The 12,886-nt window shown below is 41.1% G+C and overlaps 1 protein-coding gene across 1 annotated transcript; it reads right to left on the bottom strand.

Annotated features, from left to right (window-relative positions):
• Positions 1-6,959: 6,959 nt before the first annotated feature.
• On the bottom strand, positions 6,960-9,487 carry fosab (v-fos FBJ murine osteosarcoma viral oncogene homolog Ab). The gene is made up of 4 exons (XM_004541851.5): positions 9,173-9,487; positions 8,519-8,740; positions 8,317-8,424; positions 6,960-8,201 (listed from the first exon to the last, which is right to left on the bottom strand). Exons 1-4 carry the CDS (start codon positions 9,302-9,304, stop codon positions 7,527-7,529), a joined length of 1,137 nt encoding a protein of 378 aa, XP_004541908.1. The 5' UTR covers positions 9,305-9,487; the 3' UTR covers positions 6,960-7,526.
• Between the last annotated feature and the right edge of the window lie 3,399 nt (positions 9,488-12,886).

Here is a 12,886-nt window from a genome sequence, read left to right as displayed (position 1 = left end):
CACACAATAAGCCACTTTGTTGCATTGTCCAGTACATTTTACACACAGTTACGCTGAAACATCAGATATTTGCATTTCACAAACCAAATATAATCAACCCCACAGATAAAGAAGAGGGAAAGATAAGGAAACACTTGGAGGGGGGGAATTAATGATAAGCATGGGGAAATTTACAAGATATACTCAAAATGGTAAATGAGCTTTAGTGCTTTGGTGTGACAAGCACATATTGTATGTTAAAGGACTAAATCATACTGTATATAAGTGTGTCACAATGTGTCAGAGGAATGACTACAACTCTTGAGTTATTTGCTAAATGTTTTCCTAAATTAATCACAACTCCAACTGCTCAGAGCTTTACTTTTTGTGTATATTGGTCATAAACGGAGCATTTAAGTGAAGTGCGTAATTTCTTCTTGGAGCATACTGTATCAGGTTGCAGGGGTTTTCCTGGCTAAAACCAGTTCTTTCTCACTAAAACTGGAGCTCAGACTTTTGTACTGTTTGTCAAGTTCACGCAGATCAATTGAAAAAAAGAAAGAGAAAAAAAAAACTAACCACGTAGCAAACCATGTTATTTGCTAGATATTGTCATTTAAAATTTTCATGTAGGCACCAACAGAGTTCAGTTCAGTTACTGACGACAGTTACAGAGACGTGAGAGGTTCAAAGCAGACAGCAACCTAGTCAGCGTTCACCTTTCAGTCAAACTTTACTGTGCGCCTGCTGTGAAAACATAAAAAATTGTAAAGAAAAAAAAGGGAACTTATTATTTACTTGTTATTTAGTGGAATACTAACAATAAAAACATGTACATGTCGAATATTTATTGGTTTATTTTCTTCGTATTTTTGTGTCTAACAGGTTAAGGCTGTTGTTAGTAAAACGATGAAATTTATACCCTTCTTCTTTCCACTTGTCACATTTTGCAGAGCCATTCAGTGGGTTACAACAGAACCTTTGGTGGTCTGGTTCTGGTCTTCAGGACCTGCCTTAACATGATGATTATATAAATTGTATAAAGCAACCACACAGGCAGGGGCAGATCTACTGTGGTGGCATGTGCCATCCTAAAATAATCCCTTGCCATCCCTAGTGCAACCATAGTTTTGCATATGACAGTGTTGTTTATAGCATGAACACTTTTACCCTAGCTACAGTTAACATTGAATATAAATTCTAAAACTTAATATATTGCAAAATGTTACCCTTGCATTAAAAATGTGTTACCCATAGTGTTGAGCTGGCTTTATTTCCTGTTGTCAGTAGTGTTTGACAGTACAGATTTCTGACCTTATGTGTAAATTCAAGCATGTAACAAAAAAGTGCCAAAGAGAAGTTAGACTTGCATTTCTAACTGATCCACCTAATGTTGTGTAGCTTTCAGGAGTTTATACTTATTGAGCTACATGCTTATTTATTATGTTGGCTGTACAGTACATAAGATCGAACTGAAATGTTTAATGATTTGGGATAAAGCCAATAAGAAAGTTATAGACTTTGTTATTGTTATTGTTTATATGAAACGTGTATACTTATTGCATTTGATGTATTTTCACCATTTATATATAATGCATATTACAGAATGTAACTACTGTATGTGTCTAAAGAAATGGCTTTGCTTTTGCCACCCCCTCTGATTTCCATGCCACCCTCATGCCACCCTAAGAAAATTTCTCTAGCTCTGCCCCAGCCACACAGGTCTTGTTAAAAGAGATACCTTAGCTTGAAAAACCAAAACAATTTCTGTACCGGGCTGTTAACATGTTTACTGTAATAGCAGAACAGCTTACTCCTACTTATGACAGGAAAATCTACCTGGTTTCTTTTCTTTTCTTTTTAAGCCTTTTGGAAGGATCTGTAGGAAATGTTCTTCAAGCTTTCCAGTGTGTTTTAACTAAAGACTGCATATGAGACGGAAATGACCGCTGTGACACAGGCGTGTTTCCAAGATTGTTTAAGAACCGTGGCACAGAGGTACAAATAAGTCAGAATATTTCATCAGAAGTAAAAGCATTGTAGAAAACTGGTGTAGAAAACATGATTTTTAGGCTCTCACGAATGCCTGTATCCAATTTATTAACTTAAACATAATCTTGCACTGGATAAAATTGTTTCAAAGTGGAAAAAAGTATTTAGACTTTTCATTTAAGTAAAAGCAAACTAAACGTTAAAATCCTAATCAAGTAGCTTAATAGTTCACAGGTTCATTGTTTAAATTTGAAAGCTTTAAGCTAGTTACTTAAAGCTTTAAAGTAACTAAAGTAAGTGTACTCATTATGTGGAATGGCACCTTTAGAATTATATATCTACTGATTTGGGGGATTATAAAATTAACAGTAATGTTATCTAATGCCCTCATTTTAGGGGGCACAAATCATTTGTAGGGGGGCATCAGTTGGAGCTGGTGCCATCCGATGCCCCCCCGGAGAACACACCCCTGCTCTGACATTAGTATCATCACTATGCTATCATCTAGTGAGATAGCTAGCTAAATATACATATATTTTTTAAAGGTTTATTCTTATTCATCTTTATAACAGGTATTCTTAATGTATCATCAGATTTTTACACATTGCTTTTTCATTTCTGCTTATTTATTTATTTATTTATTTATTTATTTTTTAGGCCCCTTTATTTATTTAAATTCCATTTTTCTGCTTAACTGAGCTATTCTCCTTTACTGAAGTCATTTTTACACATTCTTTTTAATTCCTTGGCTGCTGTACCACTGGCATTTCCCTAGTTTTGGGATGAATCAACTATATTTTATCTGGCCATTAAGTTTAAATTACTTTGCTGAACAAAGTGCAATTTTTTACCCCTGCCCCGGTAGTGGTCTTGTGTGGGATGGAGTGTTTACATCAGGTGTATTGTTCGCTCTGTAGAGTGCTCCAACTCCAAAAAAGGAGTTTCCTGGGTACGGAGACAAGGTGACCTTGCACAATAAGCTAAATATATCATTATAAAGATCATCACTATTCACACTATTCATTTATTCAAGCATCCTATCACAATATAAGATATGCAGAGCCCAGAGCTGTAGCTGCAGTTCACAGAGCAATGAATAACAGTCATTAGGACAAAAATTGTTCTGGACTTTTATGATTCTCAAAAGGATGTGACCTGAATGGCTGCCTCTGTCTCCCTGTTAGCCCTCTGTTCAACTAACACCACTTAGTAGACTGGTGGTCAGTTTCCTATTAAGACTGGAAATATGGGATGTGCAGTAAACAACAAGAACCCCGCACTTTAACTCACACAGCAGCAGCTGTATTTACAAAAATAACTCTCAACTTTCCTTTGAGGGAGCTATCATTTTCAGAAAATCCTTGTGTTAGTGTTTTGCAGACCAGAGAATATTTTTAACCTGGGCCCCCTAGTGGGTCAGAGAGGCTACATATCTGAGACTAATGTTAGTGGCAGAGCGTGGGAAGGCTTGTGCAAACAAGCCAGTTCAAGGTGGAGAGAAGCACAATAGATCGATCAGGGACTTTAACTCCTTTCACTGAATAAATAGCAGTCTTATAGTTAGAAGTCTTTTAACCCCCCACAATCTGCTTATTGATATCTAAATATTGTCACTAAAATCCCTTTATCATTACAGTTACTAATAATCCAGATCTATCCTGTAATCGCTGGATCTAGATTATGAAAAAGACATATTACGTTCAGTGTTGGCTTGGGTCTTTTTGAAAATCCCAAACGCTATTATTTTTCTGTCAGCAGCTCAGGGATTACCCAATTATATATGATAGAGCTGTCCAGTTTCCAGGGAAACATCCTAGTTACTGATCCCATGAGACAAGAAGAGGACACGCTGCTGAGTGGGGAGTCTGGCAGCAGGTGAACAGTAATTATTGGATAGAGAAATCCCTCCAGTTTTGTATCTTATTGCGTCAAAACCTCTAAGAATAGCAAGTCACACACACTCCTCTGTGCCGCAGAGGAGCTTAGGCTACAAATGAAATTCACAAAACTTTACATCCAACAATAATGAGTAGCCTGTATTTGAACTAGTTTCAGCTGTTCTTGAAGTGTGAAAGTCATGCTTGTTCAGAAAAAAAAATTATTTGCTTCTGTTTGTTAATTCCAACCCTTTCTGGGCACATTTATTTATTGATTGTGAATTAAACATTTCAAGGAGTAGGATGAGAGCTTCTTTTGAAATCTTACACCTGATTGACTGTAACCGTTTTGTCACCTCTGGGCACGGTTCCAAAATTTCATTTAATTTGACTCCAAAGAACAGACACTTCCTTAAAGAACAAGCCTGCTGACGCAAATGCACACACCCTTTAACTAGCTGTTGTTATTTTATGAGTTATGCTCCTTATCACTTCTAAATACTGAGAAGACACATTCACACAGCAGTAATTCATCATAAAAAAAAGGGCCTCAGGCAAACTCACAATAACTCAGACAAAGAGTTGTTTCAGGGCAAAATTGGATAAAACTGGGTGTGCTTAACATTGATTACTATAAGTGTTATTCTGAGTCAGCTCTTGCTCTGTTACTTAGCCATGACTGGCAGACTGATGTTTTGTAGTTTGTTAAAAGCTTTCACATCCCTTCTCAGCAGCAGAAAGCTATCAGGGGGATGGCTTTCTGTGAATACAAAGCCAAGCCAAGCTGAGCTGTTGTCAGTGTGGCACGTAGGCGAACTCAGCTGTTTCATCATCACTGTGCTCACAATTACACCAAGGCAGGGATCTCTGTCTGTCTCCCTCCCTGCAATCCTCTCATCCTCATCATTGTCTCCCTTCCTCCTCCTTCTCCTCCTCCTCTTCTCTTTCTACCAGGCGTATGCTGCCTGGTTCCTCCCCTGGGTTGCAGCACCGACGCAGGTTGGCGTCACAGTGGTCTAATTTTACTGCTGTTGATGCTGATGTTAAAAGAAGCAATAGGCACCTGCTATTTCTGCAGCTACCCCATCTCCCCGAGCCCGCAAAAGGGGTATTAATAAACAGAGTTATTAGATGCTGCATGGTCGCACACGGAAGCTTTATTGAGGAAAAGAGGGGGGGGGGGGGGGTACTGCTGAAGAGTAAAGGAAAACAGATACTGAGAAATAGGCTGTTATGCAACGGCACTGCAAGGACAAAGCAAGAAACCCTATAAAAGCCAATCTCATAAAGAACACCATATTTTGCTACTTCAGTGCTTTGAGCGATATTAAACTTGTTCCTCATTTGAAAGCAGGCCCTGAAACCAGGAAGCAGAGCAGCAACAACTGCTGACATCTTGTGTGGCTTTACAAAAAAAAGGGTGTGACCACACTGGAAGGCCTCCAACGTCAGAGCTGGTTGGTTATTGTGCGACAGTAGTCTTCCACCAAGCATGTCTTTTACACAGACACACCACGCATTTCCTGTGTGAAGCCATTAGGCAACCTGCCTTTTGATGATTCTGCACATGATGAAATAGTGGTACAAGGGGAAATGAGCAAATGAGGTGAGAGAATGACATGCAGACAAGATGAGAAGGCTGGGAGAGGTCTGATGACACAGTGAGGAGCAATAAAAGCAGAATAATTAATCTGCAGAGATGCCAATGGAAAAAACACACACACAAAACACACCACCGAGATTTATCTGAAATAATCAATGATTACTGCATAAGTGATGCATTTATTGCCTTCATGGTCTCCTGCGTAACAAGAGGCAATAGATGCCCCCACCCCCAGACCTTCAGTTTTAATTCATACTGCATACACAAATTATGGGGGTAAGGATTGGGGGAGATTATACTAGATTATATGAAAATTTCATTTCTAGATCTTCCACATCAGGTGACCTTTTTAACTAACAAATGGCATTTGGATGTCATGCTGTCACTTCAGCATCCATGTTGGCACAGATGTGCTTCAACAAGATCCACATTTAGCATACAGTCACAGCATAAAAATAAACCCTTATCGCTCATGCAGAAGTTCATTTAATAGGTCGACAATGCTGTCTGTGCCTTTATGAATTATTTCTGAGGACTCCTCTTTTTCCTTTTTTTTTCCTTCCTCGAATTATGCTGTAACTCGCACGTCTTTTGTTCTGTGGGAGGTGATGTTTTGGCTAATCGGGGACCTTCTGATGCACGAGAATTAATTAAACCATCGTATATTGTGGCTGAAAACGTCACTTTCAGATCCTACTGCGAGTTCCCTTGCACAACTACAGATCGCGTGCGTATGTCTGTGTCTGCGTGTGTGCGCGCGCGCACGGTTGGACGTGAGAAACGTGTCGCATCGGTTACGAAAGCAGTGTGCAGCAAGCCTTTTTCATCTTTTTATCACAGATGTCGGTGATTAAATCGGCTCTCCCTGAGACCGGCAGAGGGGAAAAAGCCGAAAGAAGAGAGCGTATATCTGTTTTAGCGGGGGGGGGAAGCGCTGACCGAGCTGCCCGGTTACTTTCTGTTGGCAGGCGGCAGCGAGCAGCAGACTCCTCGCAGAGCCCTATATTTGGGCACGGAAGTCCAAACGTCATCGCGCACGGCTTACGATTAAAAAAATGGAAAGAACGCACTGACGTAAGAGCCACTGACATAGTTAACCCTGGCAACAGGCGGAACAATAAATAGAGCAAGTGGAGGTACAGGGAAAAAAAGATGGCTATGCCTTATATAAGCTAATTTTAGCATTATTTTAATAATTTTTGAAAGCATTTTACTGGAAATGCTTTTAATTTACTACTCCTGAGAATATTCCCCTCTTTTTCTCTTCTCTTTCATCTTTTCTAAAATTATTTTTCCTTTGCCTCTCTTCCCCTAAACACGGCGGGAGGTTTCTTCCTGTTAAAAAGAGTTTTTCCTTCCCGCTGTCGCAAAGTGCTTGCCCCATGAGGTGACTGATGAATACACCTGACTTGAACTGAATAAATATGTAAATACATATGTGTGTGTGTGTGTGTGTGTGTGTGTGGATATCGTGAGAGGAAAGCAACACACCCAGCCAGCACAGATGATTGAATTGAAATATCACTATCTTTTTATTTACATATTTTACAAACAACATTCTTCTTTACTATCTCTTTCTCTATTCCTCTATGTGTAAAAAAATAAATTTAATAAATTAAAAGGACTAATGTTTTCACAGAAAACTTTGGATAGACCACTCAGACCATGGTTAAGACAATGCACGTGTTTCTTTTTTGTTTGTTTTTTTTCTTTTTAAAATTTCACAAACAATTCACATGTTAACTCTCACATTCCATTAACCAGAAAACAAACTGGATCAATAATAACTATTGCTCTGAACATATCGATAAACAACAAGTTATGTTATCTAGCACCATATAAATCATATACGAACTCATATAACGACTAGATGGTATTAGTTGAAACATGCGGGGAGGGTTTTTTTTGTTTTTGTTTTTTAAACTTGCTACATTGGTGTTATAGGCAAGTATAGATAAAGGCAGATAAAAATCATAAATAATTTAATATAAGTCTGTTCCATAGCCCTGTGATCGGCACATCTACGTAAGAAAGTGTGCTTTGATCGGAAGAATCATTGTTTCTTGTACAGTCTTTTAGAGGGCCAGCAGGGTGGGTGAGCTGAGGGAGTCGGAGGACTGCTCATTGCTGCTGCTTCCTCTCCTGTGGGCGACGCCACAGGTGGGGACGGTCTCTGCCTCTGGGAAGGTGAATACAAATGAAGACGTGTAGGTAGTGCAGGCTGGGGTGCAGGTTACTACAGGTGTGCACAGGGGCTCGAAGTCATTGGTATTAGCTGAGGTGTGAAGAGCCTCCCACTCCTGACCCGTGTAGAGGGAGCTGGACAGGTCGACCTCTGGCACAGACCGTGCCGTCTCCATCTCCGTCTTTGCCAGGAGATCCAGAGACTCCTCCAGGACAGAGGACTCCAGGTCTGACATCTTGACTGTGCTGCTAGAGACGGTGGCTGTGGAGAGGGTGGCGCTGGCGCTGGAGAATATGGAGTTGGAGGTTGAGGTGAAGGTCGACTGGCTGGAAGCGATAGCGGGTGTATGAGAGACGGTGATCTGTGGCTGGGTGGACACTGCAATGGAGTGGCAGGAGTGGGTAGGAGAGAGGGAGGTCAGGGGGAAGTCTGTGCCCAGCTCAGAGGGGATTTTGCAAATGGGCTGGTGGGCAGCCAGAATGAACTCAAGCCTCTCCTTCTCCTTCAGCAAGTTGGCGATATCATTCTGCAGGTTGGATTTCTGGTCTTCCAGGATATCAGTTTCCTGTAAGAGAGAGAAATGGAGGAAGTTGCATCAGCTTGGCTGTTGGATAGCTCTGCTATAGCTCTGACAATAAACATGTTTCAATGAGTGATGGTAAATCTGATGGGATACTTACAGCTTGCAGAGTGTCTGTAAGCTCTCGCCTCCTGTTGCGGCATTTTGCTGCTGCCTGCTTATTCCTCTCTCTGCGAATCCTTCTCTTCTCCTCTTCCTCAGGTGTCATCTGCACATGATAGAAGGTAAAAGTTAGGACCCCTGCTCTTTAATAATCTTAGTCTATATATATACATAACACTTCATGAATGAATGATAATTACCTGTTCCACTTTGCCTCTCTTGTTGTGAGCCCTGGACATTGCAGATTTCATGACTGCTCTTGAGTATGCAGGGCTAGGACTGGAGGTGTAAGGGTGAGCTCCGTGGGAAGGGGCCACTGAGGAGACCACAGGCTGGACCATCCACTGAAGATCTGGGCTTGTGGAAATGGCTGTGACTGTGGGGATGAAGGAGGCACTTGATGCTGTCAGGTCTGTGAAATCCTGGAGGAAATGAAGTAAAAAAGGAGATCGTCAGGACATTTGGTACATTATCAGGAGGGGTGGCAGCATTGCAAGATGTCTATGAATGAAGCACGGAGGGTCTATAAAAAGCTGGATGGTTTAAAAATATCCTTATGATGTCAGCTATGACGTTACATTCTCTCTATGGAGTTTCCAGGTGGATGAATGAAGCTTGCCTTGCACTGTGTGGTGCGCAGGTCAGAGTTATTTTTTAATATATATATTTAAAAACTCAATGGGTGCTTTTCTTAATTTCCAGCCAGCCTTTTTCATTATTAACATTATTATTATTTGAAAACATCAAATTTAAGCTTTGTCAGTTTAATTTAGTAAACATTCAAATCTCCAACAGGTTCTTTCTGAGCTGAAATAGCGTGTTGTAAAGATTTAACAATGTTTAAGCGGACATACCTGAGACTGGGGAGATCCCATGCTGGAGTAAGATCCCGCTGGTGACGGGTAATATCCCAAAGTGTCCACGGACGGGGAAGCGGTGCTGCAGCGAGAGGAAGAGTCGCAATCCGCGTTGAAATTGAACATCATCGTTCCTTTTTTTCGAAAAAAAATTTAAGCAAATAAGAAGATCCGGACAAACTCTACTAAGGACGAATGTAAACTTGAGGTCAGGATAGTCCTTTAGTGGGTTTGCGAGAAAACTCTTCAAGCGCTGCTCCCGATCAGTTCTCTTTAGTCGCTGTTCTGCTACTCAAAGTTAGACTGCCAACTCTCCGAGCTGGGCCTTTTTTATAGTGTGCCTGCTGACGTAGAGAGGGGTGTGCCGTTCACCCGACACCAGGAAGGAAAAAAACACCAAAACACTGACTTAACAACGCCGTAATAACACCGACTTTTCCTCGCGCTCCATTTAAATTCAATACACTTTGTTTGCACGAGTCACGAATGAGTCATTTACAGGTGATAAGTGACTATTTAAAATGTTTATTTCTAAAACTCGTCTTCAAGAAATGGAATATTCCGGAGCGGGATCCCCGATACGTAGGTATCCATATATGGTGCATCCTGTGAAGGAGGCGGGGCCTGATGGGAAATACACCTTGAGAGTGGCGGACAGCGGCATGACGTTATGTAAAACAACAAACACAGACGCTGTTGTGAAAACTTGAAGAACTGAGATAACAGTGAGGAAAAGTGCGTCCTACACAGCAGGGACACAATTAAACATGTAAATGTGTCTGTGCTGAACAAAACGTACCAAACAAACACATTAAAAAATAAAAATCTGTTTCTGTTTTTTTAACCCCCTCCCCCAGCCGTGCGCCTCCTTTTTTATTTGTATTTTTGAAATATAGAAACTCAATTTTATCGTGCAAACTTGTAGTTAAGCACTTTGTGATATTCACCTTGAAAGGTGGTATATAAATAACATGTTATTTAAGTACTCGCTAACTTCACTCACTGACTCACTTATCGACTATTTTTAAAGTGTTTAATTTGATCAATTGTTACACATTTAATGCAAGACAATTCATACAATCACAGGAGGCCCATGTTTGTATGTGTAGGTAGGTCACAAAGTACAAAGAATAATTTGAATAAAGATAAGAATAAGCGAGAAAACGGTGGGTAATTGATTTTCACTTGATTCTGTGGTCTGTCTGTTAAACCGACTTTTAATTTACTTATATACTTAATTTTATCCATGTATTTTTCTTATTTAATCCCATGCGTTTATATCCAGTAAGTTACAATGGAATTGTTTCATAGAATTGTCTAAAATATCTCTACATAAACGTTACATGTCAGGACATGGGTGACATGTTCTCCACCCTCAGGTACTATTTGTACTTTTCGCCTGCAATCCAGAACAGGGCGTGTTTAGCTGCAGAGCGAGCTGATAACTGGTTTTCTGTGTGTACGTTTCCTCGACGACAGTTTACATTTCTCAAAGGAGGGGACGGGGAGGGGTGGCAGTTAATTGTAAAGGTCTTCCCCAAAGCCACTAGCAGAGGGAATCCTCAAGATTTACGTAAGAAGCTATGAAACGAATTCATGAAATGCAGGCTTAACGGTGAGCCAACATTGCGACTGCATTTGCTGTTTAATAACTGTTCATTCTCTGACATCAGCACTTTTTTTTATTATCGTGTTGACTTGAGAAGTAGGTCTGTGGAACAGGCATCGTGACTTTCGTGCAATATTACCAAAGTCAGCAACATTTTGCTGGTGGTTTTGTTCATGGTTTATTCTTAATAAAGGCGATACATTCATGCACATAAAAAAACACGAGCAAAGCATTTTATGAGTTTTATGAAACACAATTCATACTTTTCTTCTTCTTTTTTTCTCTCTCTCGTGAGTCTTCCGGGAATTCCCTTCTTTAACCAAACAAGCACAAAACAAGCGCCATAAGTGCTCTCGTCCCATTAAACAAACCATAAAGACTAAACAAAGGTGTCATTGTGTCAAAAGACCCTAATTCAGGCTATAGGATTTTGCGCTTTCTTTCCCGCGCCAGTGTTTTGTTGAACATTCCTGGTTGTCATAGCGACGCCCAGCCCCTTTCGCGTCAGTGACGTCCATTTAGTTTTTATTTTTTCATAGCAAAGAAGATCGTGTGTAATCATGAGGAGGAGCCACATCAACAGAGAAACACCAAACCGACTTTTTCGGCATCGCCTGTGGAGACGGAACGTGCACACGAACACGTCAGGGGCCGTTCCCGGAAACGACGTCGGAGTGAGAGCTCTGAGTGTTTTCAAGTCTCTGACAGTCCTCCCCTTTCCTCGGTGTCTGCGGGTCAACGGAATGGAACGGGACACCAAACAAGCCGTTTACCTTGAGCGGTGTTTGAGTTCTGTTTGAGTGGTTGGCATGAAGGTTGCTGACCTGCACTGTTTGAGTGACCTGGTTTTTGCTAGTGTTATTTCGTGTTGGAATGATAATTTAATCGAAATAAAATTATAATAATAACAATAAGAAGAAGAAGAAGAAAGAAAGAAAGAAAGAAAGAAAGAAAGAAAGAAAGAAAGAAAGAAAGAAAGAAAGAAAGAAATGCAATTTCTAAAAGAAAAAATATTTTTTTATATTGCTGCTTTTGAAAGTATTTAAACTCTCCGGTTATCTAATAGCTGAAGTTATTTATTTTTTATCGCTGCTCTTTGGCTCCTCAAAGGAGAACAGTTCACTAAAATGACCGTGAACTTGGATGCCAGTGGATCTAAAAATAAACTCCACAGTCTTTGCGCATTCACGCTCAAGTTGCTTTGAAGAAGACAACTGTTAGAGATGTGCTGAGAGGTGAGTATTGTTCGACCTTTGAACTTCGTTTTGTCCCAGGCCGCTCAAGCCGACCACCAATAGTGATGTGCCGGTAAATAGGGCCCAAGGTGGGGGGGTTGCCACTGCCGGGAAGTACCCGGGAGCACAGAGCAAACAGGGGGGGAGCCTCTCACTCTATCCAGCGCTTATCCCTTTCACTTGGGTGGATTCGTGAGGTCACATGAAACCTAAATATAGCCCAATCCAGCCCGCAAGTTCTTGTTATGGGAGCAGAATTAGGTTATGCGGGAACATCAATTAAAGCCCGGGCTTTAATTGGTGCCGATAAACTGCATTACAGTCTGTGAGAAAGTAAGTCACGTTGCTCCTGTCTAGAAATTATATCAGTCACTGGCCTTCTTGAATTCTCCGATTCCCTCGTGAGTGTGTTTTGCACATCTGCGGCTGCACCTAATTGCCACCCTTATATGGAAAGGTGGGTCAAATCCTTCGCATCCTCAAACTAACGCCTGTGCGGGCATTCTTGGCGCAGCTGATGACGCTGATATCAGGTACAACATAGGGTCAGTCTCTGAGAGCTTGTTTTACTTTCTTTTTGCGGCAGTGAGTGAGTGGGCCACACACAGCCCGGCAGCGTCCGTCTGCGCGCTATCCTTGTGCCACAGCACGCCCCCCCTCTCCCCCCCTCTCCTCCCGGAAATACCATATATGGCTCGACCGGTCCATCGGCGATTGGCTGCTTGGCTTCAGCGACAGTTCTGTTGCTGGAGCTCTATTCATATGTAGAGACAGGTGAAAGGCAATGTGATACGTGAATGACACTTAATTTTGACGGCTTATAAATAATCAGACAGTGTGCTGGAAGCTTTGTGAAAGAATTAAATT

This window comes from Maylandia zebra, linkage group LG15 (genome assembly GCF_041146795.1).
Source record: "Maylandia zebra isolate NMK-2024a linkage group LG15, Mzebra_GT3a, whole genome shotgun sequence".
NCBI lineage: Eukaryota > Metazoa > Chordata > Actinopteri > Cichliformes > Cichlidae > Maylandia > Maylandia zebra.
The sequence above is the reverse complement of the archived record's forward strand: the minus strand, read 5'-3'. Positions and strand labels throughout refer to the sequence as shown.